At 46.5% G+C, this 17558-nt stretch overlaps 1 protein-coding gene across 1 annotated transcript in view; it reads right to left on the reverse strand.

The window, feature by feature from the left end:
• Positions 1–1580: 1580 nt before the first annotated feature.
• The window catches only part of LOC126547318 (cholesterol 7-desaturase nvd-like), a 70023-nt gene continuing 54045 nt past the window's right edge, over positions 1581–17558 (reverse strand). Inside the window, exons 3-6 of the mRNA XM_072288061.1 lie at positions 12864–13052; positions 12092–12345; positions 3452–3619; positions 1581–1847 (exon numbers count right to left, since the gene is read on the reverse strand). Of these exons, the coding sequence (XP_072144162.1) occupies positions 1686–1847; positions 3452–3619; positions 12092–12345; positions 12864–13052 (773 nt within the window). The 3' untranslated portion in view covers positions 1581–1685. The remainder of the gene's footprint in view (positions 1848–3451; positions 3620–12091; positions 12346–12863; positions 13053–17558) is intronic.

The raw sequence follows: 17558 nt of genomic DNA on the forward strand, positions 1-17558 counted from the left end.
CAAACTGAAGTAGTATCAGGGTTGCACGGAGTACCTTTGGCAAACAAGCTTACGTTAATTCATACATGTGATACTCTTACTCTAGAAGTCTGGTCAAATGAGAAGGTTGCATATATGAAACAATTGGCACCTGATTGTAGCTGGTGCTTCATAACACCGATAGTAATTAGAAAAAGAACACCACACGCATGTTGTAGTGTCGTGATAGTTGAAGGAGCTAAGTGTAATACTACAACACTGCACACCTCTTTAGAGGGGCCCTAAACCACTCGTCGGGCTTGGTGAAATGGCATAGTCCGCAGGTAGCACACGCTCTTTTGAACATCTCAGCCAAGTTTTGCTGTCGTACGCGGTGCTGTGAGCCCGCAAGCGGAACGCGAAGTGACTTTTCTGTCAAATGCTCTTTTTTGAACAGAATCCTGCTCTTCATTTTCTCTGACGTAGTAGTTCTGCGGAAACCCGCAAGGTGGAGAGAAGTAATGAATAAATGGTAGTCCCGGGTTCGAGTCCCGGACCAGGACGAATTTTTCTTCAACTTTGAAGCTTTTCTTTCGCGGAACCCGTATGGGGTTTCCTTTGTAGCAACTGCTACGAACGGGTGGATGTCTGATTTTTCCTTTATTCTTCATTTTCTCTGGACACTTTATTTCATAATAAAGTCGATTCCCGTACGTTGCTGCTATTGGTAGCTGCAGTCTGCTACGTAGCGTAGATACCACGGCCGCCGCGGGTTGCCGTCAGGAGTCCATTGACTAAGCGCACTGCGGCTCTCTGAGGACAACGGCGTTTGGCTTGTGTTTAGCGCGTCGTAGGCGCCGAAATCGGAAGTCGTGGTGTCTACGTTACCATCCAAAATGAAATTATAACTGCGCACCACGGTGACATTCAGAAGGCGGAACATTGTGGGCAAGCCCCACTCCGCCGTAGCCTTCGCAGTGCAAGGCATTGAAAAAGTAGAGGAAACACAACGGAGGCCGTGTTGGATTACCAATAACTCCGCTTTTGCTGAACGCATTGGAGTACTTCTTGCGCAACGTTTTTCTGAAGTAGCCTATTTTCCCTTCAAATGCCTGTCTCCACTTCAACAGAAAGTGGTTCAGGGCCCCTTTAAAGAAATACAAACATGGTGAGGTTGACCCAACAGTAAGTCGCTGCGCCTACTTATTTGATGAATGGAAATAATTGTGGAAGTGACTTGGTCCATACATCTGCTCATAAAATGTTGCCTCTGATTAGCAGCTGCAGCCGCTCTGCGGCAAATTCACTCTGATGGGTCTTCATGTGCATCAGACTTTCTTCCTATCGTCTGCAACAACGCTTGTCAGCCCTGTTAGCATTCGGTAGAAATTAGTATTTGACAACCTCAAATAAACGTCAAATCGAATAGCATTTCAAACATTTGCACACCCCTTGCACGAAATGTTCAGAAATACACACAATCGCACATTCAGAAAAAAATGCCCTGCGTGCGAATAGCCCATCAATACCCCCCCCCCCCCCTTTACAGGAAAGAGATTACATGCAAAACGCATTCCAAGCACACATGCAAGACAAGCACCGACAGACAGATAGCCCAGGAAAGTGCGTGAAGTGCCCTGAGAATGCTAACGCTCCAAAAACCTTATAATCAGCATAGAAATATAATGGGAACAAAGAGTTGACTCTTATTCACAGACGTCCACGTATCACCAGGACAAGCTTTTGTCTTTCACTTGTTGCCATGTCGGACTGCTCTTGCTGTAAAATTGGCTGTACCAATTTCTGAATTCCTTGATATTGTTATCTTCATCCAACAAAGCAGGCTCTTTAAAGGTCTTCTGATTCCATACAGCGACGTCTCTGTCCATCTGCGAATGAAGTTAGGAGCAGGATTTGTAGTACTGCGAGCAGCGAAGACATGTGTAAGTGTTTCATTAACTGACTAGCTGTTGAAGTGAAAATGCAAGCGCTGGTTTGATACTTGGGACACGTGCTCCAGTTATACAGTTGGGGGAATTACCATACATTGACTTTATGCGGCGTCTGTACATGAGCTACTGTAAGACCTCTCGTGGTTGCTTTCGGATGCATGTGAAGAATACTACTGCCTGCTACCAAGTTGTGCTATCTTCAACTTGCGCTCAGTCAAAGTGAGCCATAAAAATGTCATAGAATTCCATAGATATGATTACAGCTCTTATTATAAATGCTGTTAAGTGTAAGTAAGTCCAAGTTATAACGCATTCAATTGCAAACACAAATTCAAGGAGTTACTTTACAAACTGCGCTATATTTTGAAAATTATGCTGCTTAAGTCTGCACTCTAATGATACATGGTATTTTTAATTTAATTACCTCTTTATTCGAGCCCTCGGGGCAGTTTTATATATGGCTCTATTGGAGACCGTCACATTTCAATGCACCGCTAATTTTTTCAATCTTGAAAATCACGCCTAATTTTAGATGTTCACAATCTAATTACAACGCTCAATCCAAGCAATAGGAGTTTGTAAGAACCATGTGAGGCCTTCTTCAATAACGCGCGCGCCACACTCATATAGATTTTTTTATAAAAAAAAAAGTTGTTAGTGTAGCGTAAGGGGTTTTTTTTGCAGGTTAGTTTCACGTCAAGGCAGACATACTTCAGTTTCAGTTTATTCTTTAAATACAATGCATTGGTAAGATACAATATACAGATGAAGGTCCCAAAGTCAGAGACTGCCACGCGACCCTCGGTTAATAACAATGTAGAGATGCATTAAAGAAGAGCAAGCTATAGTAAAACAAACAAACACAATCGCGAAAATACAACCTAGAAAAATAATATAAATGAAAACAAATTGTATGTATATAAGCCTATACTGTATAAAAAAACTGTCAATACATACAAATGACAAATGTAGTGTAACGAATGACGTAAACTTAGTTACACATATAAAACAGCTTAAGGGCATGACTAAATGTACGAAAGCATGAAGATTTGACGCTAACGGGTAAACCATTCCACAGTTTTAGAGCAGCGAATGATGTCATTTTTTCATAATTAGAATGAACCATAGGTAGTAGAAAATTAGGTTTACGTGCCGCTAATAACGTACGAGAAGAATCATTAACGAGCAAAATTAATTTAACCATTTTTAGAGTCCTCGCCTCGGGGCAGTTCATATGGGAAAGTTAGAGGTAGTTACACCTTAGCTATGTGTATGACAACTTCATTGAATATCCTGAAAATTGATGGCCTGGATTTTCAGTCACTAGGAGCCACCCATCTATAACAACCGAGGCACAGACTTACCATGTTGATGATACCATGTTCTGCAGCGTGGCACCAAAGCCAAGACAAAAGCCCAGGTCTCCCATAAGAGCGGTGAACAATGCGCGTTCGAAATGGAGCCTCCGGCGTCGCCGAAACCACCGCAACGAATTCTCCGAAAATGTTGCGGACCGTGACAATGGTCACAGCCGGGCCCACCTGCCTCACGACGCCTCGGCATTGAGCGAACTTCGGCTTCCATCCCATCAGCGACATTTGTATGGACAACGACGCGGAGACCTCCTCACCGGCCACTGCGAATTTCGCGTCCCACTTGAGCTCCATGAGGCGACACAGCCACGAATCTCTGGGTCGCCTCGTGAATTCCTGCATGAAACGCAGATAGCGTTTGTTACAGAGAACATAAGAAGATCAGTAGACGCCGTATATATGGACACTCCAAGCGCATTTCAGCCGTCCCCCTGAGATTCCGTATAAAGTCCAAGGGCGATAAAATCGTCGTCGCACGCCGTATGCTGTATGTGTGAGTGAAAGCGTGCGAGGGTGAGCTGGCGATTGCGGCTCAATTTTGCGCACGGGAGAAAGGAAAGCGGGAAGGGAGCGCGCCTTCTTCTTTCGCGCGCAAGGCTCCGGGGGGAGGGGAGGGAAGGGGACGCGGGGGGGGCTCTGCTCCAGGCGGCTGTATCTTGAAAGCCAGCTGCGACGGGGACAATGTACGCCGTATGTGGGAGGGCGGGGGGGGGGGGGGTGCTGCGTTCTACTGCGGGCGGCGCACGCCCGGACCTCTGTAGCTTCAAAGCTTTCTGCGACGGGGACAGAGTCCACCACGCGCTGTGTTTTCGCGGCTTAATTTGCGTTGATGCGAGACGGACACATAGGTCAGTTCGCTCGCTGCTGCTGACGCGCTTCCTCATTCCAGCGTTCTGAAAGCGAGTTTCCGCGGTCATCGAGTAAGATGTGTTCATGTTTTCTTGTGCGCGCGTGTCACCATGGCTGTTATGTTAGTTAGTATGCCTATGTTTAAAAGTTGATACGGCCGAAAAATCTACTATCCTTACTTCGCATAGATGTTCCCTAATTTGCTACCACAAGCGATGCTTGGCCTTTCAGGCTAAAATGCGGATTTTTTTTTCTCGTGACAACTGTAAGGTATGTGACAATGCACAAGGTGAACAGCGCGTAACTATCGGTGAAGGAAATTTAGTAGTGCAGGTACGGAGCATGAGGGTGGTGCGGCGATGAATGATGAGTTTACCACGAGAGCGTGTAAGCTTGCTTGTAGTGTATTTTGTCTAGTAGTTCTTGCGTGCTTTTTTAATCACTTCAAGAATCCTGCGCACTTTATCGCAGCCACTACTTACTGAAGGTGTGCCCTAATATGTGAAGTTTTAGTCGTTACGGTTAGTGCCTAGTGTGCTATTGCTGCTGTTGTGTGCAGTCGTCTGAAAAACAATTGCGGACCACGTGAAAATATGTGAAATTGAATGTTCATCCCAGCTATACAAGCCCGGCACGTGCAGTCTAGATATTGTGCGCTCGGAGGCATGATATATCATTCACTTCAGCCCAACGCCTACTGACGGTGAGCGTTTGGTGGAAAGCTGAACGCAATGTTGTTAAACCGCAGCTGACGTGGCCCGCTTTTGGCTGGGCCGCTGAGTAGAGGCCACAGCTGCTTTTGAGTTAGCAGAGGTCGCTGAGCATACCGTACGCACGTCTGCGAAGTGACACAACTAGTCAAACAGCAAAAAAAATATATCAACCAACGTCGACGCGAAAAAAGACAAAGCAAACGTGCGTGGTATATGTATTTGTAGGCACTGAAATGGGAGAATTAAAGATGGTTCAATGTTCCATAATGGCATGATATTTTTGCATTATTTACATTACGTTTTCGTTCCATTGTCAGATCAATCTCTTTTTCCGGACCCTCTATTTAGTTATTTCAGTTCGAGTTTTCATTAGCTTTATTTTTGCGTTCTTCTTACGCGCGTGTACGGCGACGTTGTCTTCATTCGCGTCGACTCTGGTTGACACGCCTTGCTTTCTTTCAATTCGATATTACACCCTGGAGACGCGAAAAGGCCAGTTTTTGACCAAGAGGCCAGGTACGCCGATCCCGGAGACAGCGCAATATATGCTGCAATTTTTCTACTTTCTTGACGCTAATTACGCCCGTACCATTAATTTTACCTACTCGGCGACTAATTCTCGCTTCTATCATTCAGACCTACATTTTGATAGCTTTTGTGACTCGCCACGAGGCTCTAAATGCGCGAAAGGGCCTGTTTTCTGACCAAGAGGCCCGATAGATACTCAGATACCACGTGCGCCAAACCCGTGTGAAGCCGGCAAAGATGACCTTTTCTCCAAGCAGAAAGGACACAATGCGCAGTGCTTATAAGCTTTATGTGTACAGGGAAAGCATCCTCCTTTTGGAGGCGACGCTGCGACCGTTAATGTTTGCTGTCATGAAGGAAAGGACACATACACCTGCTGCACCTTGACCGAATTGTATCACCTGGCTGCCTTGAGTGCTGCAGTGCGCTTTCGGTCACTGCTTTTTTTTTTTCGGAGCCATACTTCTGTTCCGGATACGGTGCAAGTAGCGCAGCCAGCAGAATTAGGAACCAAATTCCGCAAAAAGCGACAGCAACATGAAAATGCATATGCCAGATTCGCTGCTCTTTTTGGTATTTGTGGTGGTTGGTGGAACGCCTCATTAATTCACTTATAGAAGAATTGTGCGCAATGCATCGCCACTAATCAGAGTCGACTGCCTGTTCTGCTGCGGCGCTATAGAAGCAATCTGTAGAGCAGCCGTGGGACATTACCGCCATAAACAGAGAATAGGGGAATATGTTACGGTGGCATAGCAATGATCTGTTTAATGTGTTGAAGAAAACACCATATTCACAAATTCCAGCACATGCAGAACCCAGTATCTCGATGTTATGTCGCAAAAAGCGGCAGCATGCAACAATTCTGAACGTGTCGAATGCGTTCGAAAGGGTCGTGTGGCAAAGAAAGCTTGCTCTTAGCATCTGAGAACCTCTAAACGACCTACTAGTGAAACTATAATCTCAGAAGAAAAGTTTTGATTGAAATAGACAAACACGCCAGTTACTGTTTACTGTAGTCAACCTTTCGAACAAAGAGTCACTGCTCTAAAAGAAGATATAACAACGGCCTCACCAAACGCCCCATCAACAGCCAATGTAAGCACTGGTGCGCCTGCTGTCAAGCGGCCCCGTGTTCGAATGCATGCAAGGCTACTATATACGTGTCCTACCTGTCTTTTTCTTTGCTCGCAAGTGTTTACAATATTCTCTTGCCGTTGCCGAACTCTCCTAACATGCACCACCGTGTATTTCTAATATGCAAGATAGCAAACGAGATAATGACTTCCTGTTGACCCCTCTACATTTTCTCTTATTAACATCGTAATAATGATTTTTTGACATCATCTTTGAAACGGGACGGCGACAAAAAATCACCAAGGCTGCTTTAGGTATTCAGGTTTTAGTACATATAGTCCAGCCAAGCAATTTGCCCATCTCTCTTCGATCTTTCCTTTCTTCGTTAAAACTTATCTATACAACGACCCCCGCTCTGTCTATCTCTGCTATTTTTTATCTACTGGCGGTAGTCTAAACTAATGTCCCTTTATGAGCTTTAAAAGCTAAGTACCGGAAACATTTGCGGTGCCGCCGACGCACTTTATCGGACAGCGCCCAATTCCAGCTGGAAGCTGCTTCCGTCCGCCATGTTCTTCCTGGGCCGGTCCAGCTGCTGAGTTATACGACGCTAGCACGCTTGTTTTCTTGCTTGCGCAGTTGTGTCGGCTACAGATATTCAGCGAAGGTGACTTCTGTATGTCTGTCACTGTTTGCTGAAGGTCAGCGTATCCTTCCGGACGCTTCTTGCTGCCTGCTGCGGCAATGTTTCTTTGTTCGCCTCAAGACAACGATTTACGCATATTAAATCAGATAGTACAACTGCGGGCACAATGCACGTTTCGAAAAGCCCAGCATCAGTCTGAATAGCGCTAACAAGATTCGGCTATGAACGGTAAATTCGGCTTTGTGATCGTGGGTTCGTTCCCGAGCGCAAATGACGCGTAATCGCGCAGCGCGACATCCTACTTAAAATCGCTTAGTTGAGCTATTGTTAAATATTTAAACAGCAATGTACAGGAGATTTGATAGTGGTTTATTAGAGTACAAAACGAAAGGAAAAGACGCTGCCGGCCGCGACAATTGCTATCTGAGGTTTTGCGCACACAAGCTGCGGCCAGCATAAATAAAAGGGATAGGGAGAAGATGGCAAGGAGAGGGACTGAAGACGGCGAGCAAGGACAGGGAAGAGCTACGCGCTCTGTTTACTGAGTACGAAAATAAGTTTGCACCGCTTGCACGCGAGTGTTCCGGCACAGTTCTGAATTGTACCACGGACGAGTGATCGTTGCAAAAATCTGGAATAACGCACTTCATATACAAAGCTGCAGGCACATTACTGAATTGTACTACGTACGAGCGACTGATCGAAACATCGGCAATAACGCTCTGCATATACAAAGATGCGCGCTTGCACTGTCCCCTCGCAAACTAGGCAGCCACACTACGACTACGCAGTTTCATCGCTCGCACCGTCTACAACAAAACAGCACGTAGATAACAACTGGAACGTATTACTGGCCCGTTTCCCTTCTTGTCAGTACCTAACTCATTTGCCACGTTTCTTTACTGCCTCTCACAGCAAAGCCATGACTGAAAATGCTGCGCTCATGTGCACACAGCGCGTACAACCGCGCCGCCGGAGCGCGTTAGGAAGAACATGGCGGCCGACTCGAGCCGCAAGGGAAAGCGTAGAAGGAGAGGAGGAACTTTTCGCTACTTAGTAAAACCGGATCTTTGGATTTTAGTCTAAACGTCTCTTGCTTACCTCGACCGCTGACCGAACGGTCAGCCGCGGGCGGCTGACGGTTCGGCGCAGCCTAGGTGACTCGCGTGAAGGCCAGAATACATGGAGCGAATATGCGACGAATAGTCGGCGTTCGACGCCCGGCGGCGTACGCGCGACGCGCGGCGGCGGAGAAAACGTCGTTCGCCGCCGATCCAGCTGGCGCAGAAAAGTTCGTCGGGCGGCGACGACACCGGAAGCGGCAAACGAGCGGCGCCCCAAAGCGAGCCAATCAGGTCTCACTATCCGCCCCGACTTCCGGCTAGGCTTCCCCGCTTGTCCGTGTATCCCGATCCCGCTCTATCGTTCACGCCGGTCTCCCACTTTTCGTATTCATGGCATCCAAAGTGGCGCGGCTGGAATTTAACAAGTTAATAACAGCCATGGTTAGACAAGCTCACGTGCGCTACTTTCGGGTCTGCTTGCTTCGGCCGCGCGCGCGTTGAGCCACAGAGTGAGTGAGTGAGTGAAAACTTTTGAGTCTTTCAAGAGTTTCGCGGTTACGAGGTCTCCGTCGTCTTCATCTTCTTGGCGCTGGCGACTTGAGACTCCTCTTCAGCAAGGGTGGGCCCCTATTCCAAGGCTCCACTGAGTCGTGCTGCATCGTTCGCGTGCTGCACTAGGGCCCTTTGGGCCGTGAGCTCGCCGCTGGTGAGCCGACTCTCCCATTGCTCCGCACTCGGGTGTTCGTGTTTGTGGAATGCTTTGTTGCGAACAGAGCCGCGGAGTTGGAGGAGCCGAAAGTTGTTTACCCGCCCAGTCTTGCCACAACGCATAGCATCGCCGCTTTCTTTAAACTACATCGGCACATGAATGTCTCAAACACATAAAAAAGACTAGACATCATTTCTAAACAAAATTTGACGCGTTTTTAGAGTGTTCCGTAATTCAAAAGCGATAATAATTGTCGTTAAAGTTTTTTTTTTGTCATGTGTTTCACGACAGCGCATTTGCCTCGTCTAGCCACACTGATAACAACGCAGCGACTCGCTGGCGGCGGCCGGCCTGGCTTCGCTCCATGTAGCGCAGCCCGACGAACATACGGCGTCGCGCCGCGGCAGAATTTCTCCCGCCCGAACTTCGTCGTGAAAGTTCGCTCCATGTATTCTGGCCTTGAGGGGAAACTGAACGGAAACTGACCGCGCGTTTCGAACAACCATCTCCGATCGCTCCGCAAATAATGTTTGCGTCAGCTTTGAATCCCAACACTTGTGGAAAATGGACGTTCCCTACGTGTATTGCTAAGTGAACATATCGGCATTCCATTATTACGTGCTGAAATGTATCTGGAGTCTTGCTGCAGCAGGCAAATGCCTCATCCCGTTTCGAATAATTGATCCTGTGTGTTTTCGTCTTCGGGCAGCACGGGCCTCAAATAGCGAGGCACTGCCCGTTGTATTGTCGTAGAAATTTTCTCCTCTCCTTTCTCTTGCGTATTTGTAAATTTCCATTCACTTTTTTGTTTCCATCGTTTGCATCCAGCTTACTATATCTCTTTCTCTCGCTTTCTATTCATGAGTCCGGTATGTCCATTTACACTTTCACTTACCCTGTACTTGGTTGCCAGCTTTCTTGACCTCTTTCTCCATCCTGAGATACGTGTGCACTTTAGCCGTCGACTTCTTTTCATCCATGTGCCTGAGTCTTTCTTCAAAACTAATTCTGCTCTGCCCTTCTCTGGCTACAAAAGAGGACCAACCCTTCGAACCCTGCGCTGCCTCATGTGTGGTTTTGAATGTGTGGTTTTAGCGTGGGCCCCCATCGTAAGTCGGCCCACCGAGCTTTGGTTACCTCCCAACCACGACAATATCTCTGACTTTAATCACAAAATGTGATTCGCAAGCATTTAGCGCTGACACTATTACTCCTTTCCGAATTTCTCGCACCACCTCATCTTTATTTTAGGCCCAAAATGTTCTGTTTCATTATACCTGCACTCCTGTTCCTCTTCATCCTCAAATTATGTATGTGGATATACGGGTATATGTTTCTTTCGTTTCTGTATACACCCAACTATTTTATCTTAGATGGCTCATGGAACGAAAAATCCGATAACCGGCGTTACGTTATGACAGGCGTTATGGCACCAAAATTCATGGCATCAAAATTCGGAGGGAGTCGAGCTCAATACCTGTGCTGTGAATTAAGATGAATTTAATTAAGACCCACAACCTTTAGTGGCAGTCGAACCCACGACCTTTGGTGTTAATCAGGGCGAATTAGGCCATCAATTTCTTAATAAGAAAGCGTGCAACCGAGGCGAAGGAGAAGCATTAGCACGACCTGTGGTGTTAAGGCAAATTTATTTAAGGCACTCGGACCAGCAACCTTTGGTGAGAGTCGAACCTTCAACCTTTGCTGGAACCAAAATTGAATGGCACGAACACTGGTCGTGCCACCATTGATTCCCGAACCAACGACCATTGATTGAAGTCGAACGCCCGACATTTGGTGTTAATCAAGGCAAAGTTAAGGCACAGTTAATTAAGATATAGTTAAATAAGGCACTCGCACTCACTACCTTTTGCGGGAGTCAAAACCACAAGCTTTGGTGTTTAATAAGGTAAACTTAATTAAGCCACTCCAACCCACTACCTTTGGGGGAGTCGATCCCGCGACCTTTGAGGGGACCAAAATTCAATAGCACCAAAATTGTTGGTGCCACCATTGATGGCCGAACTCACGACCACTGGGAGGGAGTTAAACCTACGGGCTATGGTGTTTCATAAGGCAAACTTATTTAAAACACAGTTAATTAAGATAGAGGCAATTAAGGCACTCGAAGCCACGACCTTTGGTGGGAGAACACAAGTGATAAGAAGTAACAACGCATTCGAATGAGAATGTCAAGTAATTTAATTAATGTCTAGTGAGCGCTCAGGCTTTCGCCTTCATCCTCTTTAGAGCATGCTAAAATTACCCACTTTTTATTCTTTCACTAAGGGGATGACTTCCTGTTGAATTGATACCACGTCATTACTCGTCTCTTCATTGAAAATCATAATTCCCGATTCCTCTGTGCTAAACTTAAGGCCTAGATTTGAAGCTACATTCTCACTTATATTCGCAACTCTCTGTAAATCCGTTGCATCGTCTGCTAGTAGCGCTATGTCATCCGTGTGCATAAGACAAGGGACCCTCTGTTGCACCCTTTGCCCGTTGCCCACCGCTGTGAGATAAATCAGAAGTTAATTCGCTGTTTTCCAGTCGTCTTTCTATGCCCTTAACATAAAGCGTTAACAACAATGGAGATAGAAGGCAACCTTGCTTCAATCATCAGTGAATTTCCAGAACTTCATTGCATTACCGACCTTCCCATGCGATTTATACTCCGTTGTCTATACATCTCCCTGAGTAGCTTCAAGAAAGTCATCTGTGCCCTCATGCTTGACAATATGACGTAGAAATTCCCAGTCTATGTTGTCGTAAGCGCCCGTAATATCTAGAAATGCTATCCATAGAGTTGATTCTGAGCTACTGAAAACTCTATGCACTGATTCAATACAAAGATACAATCCTCTAAGCGTCTGCATGGCCTGAAGCAATTCTGTAGTTACACAATTTATGACTGTTCTCCACCGACTTCAACAACATGAATTTTATTGTTCGCATTGCCATTCTGTACATCACCAACGTTACTGTAACTGGTCTGTACGAGCTCGTCATATCCTTATCCCTTCACTTTTATAGATAAGATTCATCCTGCTTTCACTTTCGCGATGCCACTAGTCAGCTGGGCGCTGCTGCCTTGCATAGCCCGAAACATTGGTGTCTATAGCGGCCGTATAGCGTTTTGGAGCAGTGGCACTTTCTGTCACTCATGCATTGTGCCATGGGGCGCCTATGTGTTTCGAGGCCTTCCACGGTGTTACGCACCTGTAGGGACAATAGGCAAGTGGCTGCGTGCAGGCAGTTTAGGTGAACTCCGTCGGCCACCTTCTGGGCAATGTCCTGGATGTGACCCGAACAGAGCGTCTCATAGCGTGCCATCTGTCGCATCGTGCCGTTGGCCACATCAGTCGGAGCGTCGATCATCCACGAGGGTTCCTCTCCGTCCGCATGGAACCAGACGACAATGAGGCCGCACGATTCTCGACAAGTCCATGCTTTCGCCGACACGAATGACGGCGCTGAAACAAGCAAGTAAGTCATGAATATGATCGACCGCTCTTCAGTCGAAGAGAGTAAGCGACCTATCGGCTTTCTTTTTAAACCGGTTTCACGAATGCTTCGTTACTATTGATCCAACCCAATTGCACGCACGCGATATAGCGGTGTTCTTAAGCAGCATTTCGAAACCTGGGCTGGTATAATGCAAGAATTCACCTCGCTCGAGGAATTCACTCATCGCTAACGACCTGCGCGCTGTGGTGATAATGTAGGTGGAGCGCCACTCCTACGATTGGCGAAACGTGAAAAGGAAAGGAATTGGAATAGAATCGTTACATCATTCTGGACCTGCATGTATTCTGCGGCTATCAGTCTGAAAACTTTAGCTCCTACATGAACGCACCTATAACAATGTATGACGTTTTCTTCAGCCGTGCTTCACATGAATAAGTCACGCAATTCTAATTTCAGAAGGTTTATGCAGCATGAAGTTAAAGAAACAGTGATATTGTTTATAAATAAGGGCTCCACATCTCACTTTTGCTGGCATACGGTACGTATGCGCATGCTCCATTGTTTCCTCGGAACCTCCACCCATGGAACGGGCACTCGATGCAATCCCCTACCACGCGCCCCAATACCCCCAGGTGGGCGCCCAGGTGGGGGCAGTAAGCGTCCAGAACGTGCGCAACGCCGTCCGTGGTGCGGAACGCCACCAGCTCCTGGCCTGCGAATAAAAAAAAAAAATAAAGCTCGAGCAGAATAGCTACCTGTGGTACAGAAATAATTGCAGAAGAATTGCCTGTGGAACAAGATATGTTTATAGGTATGCCTAGGCATAACATTTACTTCAATCCGTGCAGATTTTTGTGCACGCCATCTAGCCACCGTACAAGGCCGCTTTGCTATAATCTTCTACATGCATGTTAGAAAGCAAATATATTTAACTGCTTCTGAATTCGGCAAAGGGGGCGAACAGTGCAGAAATCAAAATGTCAGTTTGCATGCGGCATGCTACCTTCTCAGCGGCATTCACATCATCCCATTTGAGCACCGTTCTCCTCTCTCGTTTGCCATGAACTTCGTAATCGTAGTGGGAAATTACGCAGCAGGTAATGACCACTTGACAGATGATAGTAGAAAAGCATTCGCCAAACAGCATTAGTCGAACGCACAAATAATGCTTGCTACCACCTCCATCTCTTCCCGTCGACGCATCACCGCTGCTTTGTCCTGCGGTGCCCGCACACTCCTTTAAAGCGAGGCTTTCTTTGCCTACCGTTCCGGGTTTGCAATGTTTGCTGGCTGGTGCACTCCGCATCTCCTCGGATATACAGTAGCGAACAAAAAATGATATTTTGCATTTGGGTAATGTGTGCTTACTGTTAAAGGGACTGGCAACCAATTTTCATAGTACCCGTGTTTCTTTGTTTTTATATTGCAACAGAAAGCTTACTGGTCAGGGTGTCCAATCCTACAGCGTAACTTAGGAAAACGCCGTGCAAAATTTTTTATCAGATTTTTTCGATCTGCCTAGAGGGTGTAGTCGTGATGAACAAACATGCCAGAAACAGTGACAGGTGAGCTACATAGCGATTATACGCCGCCATTGGCGGGAAGCAGACAAGTGCGGTTCTAAGTGTAAGAAAGTAATGTTACAGCGAAGCTCTCTATGGCTACAGAACAGCATATATTTCAATAAAGAACAAGCTCAAAACAAGCATCCGAACAACATAATTGATAATACGGTGCTCCTGCACCTACATGGAATCGAAGCACGTAGCGCTTTCCGCATACGCTTGCCGGTAAAGATTACTGCTGCGCAAGCTGCCACGGCGACGGCAACTTGACTGCAGCATACGAAGCAAGGAGTGACGTAACGACACTTTCTTACGTAAAAGAAGAACCCGCCTAGCAACTGATTTGTGTTCTAACAGTGCTATGGGAGGGCCACGTATGGTGAGGACTCCTGGAGAGCAGCGCGCATACGAGGCGCGGCCGAATTTCTCTTCTCCCTGGTCCACTCTTTGTAGGTGCACGAAGTCGCGGCGCATGCCAAGTCGCAAGCCGTCAAAATGTCTTACTATAATAATTACATAAAGTACATCCGAATGCCCCCACGTCAATAGTTTCAATCTATATCGCAATGGGTACGATCGTTCTAGTTGTGGTTTACAGCTTCGCTGTCACCACCTTCAACACGTGGATTGGAGGCCATTTTTTTTTTTTTTTTTATGAAGTCGATGTTCCTGCCTTTCATGCTTTGTGAAGCATGAAACTCTCTCACTGAAACACGCATGAAACACTCTCACTTTTGCAATAATAGGTGGTGTCCGAATATACGCCTCAGCGACGGCTCCCTCCAACTAACACAAACCGATACCGAAGGCCATGCTTTTGCTGGCTGCATGCACCAGGCTTTATTTAGCCAAGCCAAGCTAAGTGGTAGGATATGACAGTAGTGCTATAATTGCATTGCTGGCACCTATTCAAGTCACTACTCGTCCAATGCATTTTCTATATCAAATAGACTGGGGGTACTAACTCGCAAACTAGGGCGCGCACAACAGCCCTCATGTGCACCGTCATGCATTGTACAGCTGTGTCCGGTCTGACGCTCCACTCGTTGGCACCAAAGCAGCGTTGCTCGCTAGCGTGAACTTTTTTTTTACTTCGAAATACGTGTAGAATAAAGCGCAAACGCTTAATAATACCCGAAGTGCAATTTTAAGCAATAAGTATGCTGTACTTTATAACAGCGTACTTATATATATACTCATATACTACATTCTAAGTACCAAGATTTCACCGCCAGGAAATTATACGTAATTCCTACATAGACAGCGCACAGCACGCTGGATTCTTATCACTATGAATCATGGTCATTTCATTTCCATCAACACGCTTCGGATGCTCCTTCTATCTATCTGTCATAGTAAGGTTTCATGAGCACAAAATGTACGTGCCATGTGAGTTTGCATTGCCTTGAACACTCGTGTGTGGCAGGCTTCACTTCATTAGTAAGTTCACTATGTCGGCGAACAACTTCATATGGCTCAAAATATCGGCAAAGAAGTTTTTCGAACAGCCCACGACGCCGTGCACGGGGTGCAAATACCCACTTTCTCACCCGGCACATAATTCGTTTCACGATGTCTCCAGTTGTAATGTCTTGCGTTGATCCGTTGTTGGCGACGCACTTGGTATCTCGACAACAGGCGGGCTTCTCGGCTGTTCGAAAGAAACCATCTAACTCTGGAGGGTAATCATCTTCATTTATCGGCAGCATAGCATCCAATGTTGCAGTAACTGCACTGCCGTATACAAGCTGGAATGGTGTGGCTCTAGTCTTTTGTACGGCCGTGTTATAGGCAAAGATGACGTAGGGTAAAATTCCATCCTGCATCTTATGTTCAACATCGACATACATAGAGAGCGTGCCAGCGAAAGTTCGATTTAGGCGTTCACTTCGACTATTGCTTTGCAAATGTCAGGTGGTAGTTTTCCTATGGTGCGTATGAGTCAGCCGCAGGATGCATTGTTCCGCTGTGATGGCTCTTCCGCGATCAGTAAAGACGACGGTTGGAGCGCCATGCCAGAGGAGTATGTTGTTTCCGAAAAACTTGGCAAATTCAGCCACCGTCCATCGGTGCAGGGAAAAAATTAATTATGGGATTTTCCGTGCCAAAGGTACGTTCTTATTATGAGGCACGCCGTAGTGGGAGACTCGGAAAATTTGAACCACCTGGGGTTCTTTAACGTGCACCTCAATCTAAGTAGACTGCTGTTTTCGCATTTTACCGCCATCGAAATACGGCCGATGTGGACAGGATTTGATCCCGCGACCTCGTGCTTAGCAGCCCAACACCACAGCCACTAAGCAACTACGGTGGGTTCGGTGCAGGGAGCCTCTTTCAGCGTATCTGGTTAAGTTTATCTGTAACAATCATGATACACTTTCTCCCAAGTGAAGATGTAGGGAAACGTTCTTGCCACACCAAGACAGTCGATTCCAACTCGTTGAAATGTTTCTTTCGGCGGATCTACATGTTGTAGAAGGCTTGCCTGTTTCACAGACGGCGATTACGCCTTCGACATCCGCGCAAGACTTAAGATAATGCTTCACTGAAGCCGACCATTTGGGCCAATAATAATTCAAAATAATCCTGGCGAATGCTCGACTCGCGCTCAAATGTCCAGGTGTGGGTTCATCGTGACTTCCTTGGGAAATTTCTTGCCGCATATATATTTGTAAGCACTACAAACAAAACCTTTTCGCTTTTTGCCTGAAATTCCTCTTGTATAGGACCTTCCCTCCGAGGCAGAACGATGACAGGCCTCTGGAGAAAATTTGGGGTACTTGGATGTGGAATCCTTCTAATCGTTTAATGAGTGGTAGTAATTGTTTGTCAGCGCATCTGACTTTCCGCGATTTGTGTCGTTTCGACAATGCCTAAGAACGGAAAGTCATTTTCTTGTGACAGTGCTGCGTCTACAGGTGCGCGTAACGAGCAGTCGCCATCGGTGTGCTTTCCTCCAACACTGTATACCACCGTAATGTCATAATCTTGCACTCGGAGGCTCCATCTCGCTAGTCATCCAGATGGGTCCTCGAGGTTCACCAGCCAGCAAATTGAATGGTGATCACTGACTGCTTTGAATGGTCTGCCGTGTAGGTATGTACGAAATTTACTTATGGGCCAGAAAGTTAGACATTATTTTTCTGTTGATGAATAGTTGGTCTCTGATATCGATAAGGTCTGGCTACCGTAGGCTATAACCTATTCGCTATTTTGCCACTGGACCAGGATGGCACCGAGGACGACATTACTGGCGTCCGTGTGCATTTCCGCGTCAATTCTCTCGTCAAAATGAGCAAAGATTTGAGGCGCTTGCAGGCGTTTTCTTAACTCAATAAAGGCGCTCTGTTCCTCACTTTCCCACACGAAGGATATGTCTTTTTTCTTTAAAGTTTTCTTAGAGGTGCCGCTATTTTTGAAAAAATTTTTGACGAATCACCTATAGTAAGCGCATAGACCCAAAAAAGCGTCGTTCTTACTTTTTGTCTTTGGCCACTGAGAACCTTGAGACGGCCGCTATCTTTTCGGGATATGGTCGAACGGCTTGAGCGCTGATGACCTGTCCAAAGGATGGAAGTTCTTCAAATCCGGATTGACACTTTTCCGGCTTGATTGTTACGTTCGCCGAACGGATTGCCTCTAACACTAACTGC

Source organism: Dermacentor andersoni, chromosome 1 (assembly GCF_023375885.2).
Source record: "Dermacentor andersoni chromosome 1, qqDerAnde1_hic_scaffold, whole genome shotgun sequence".
In the NCBI taxonomy this organism is placed as follows: domain Eukaryota; kingdom Metazoa; phylum Arthropoda; class Arachnida; order Ixodida; family Ixodidae; genus Dermacentor; species Dermacentor andersoni.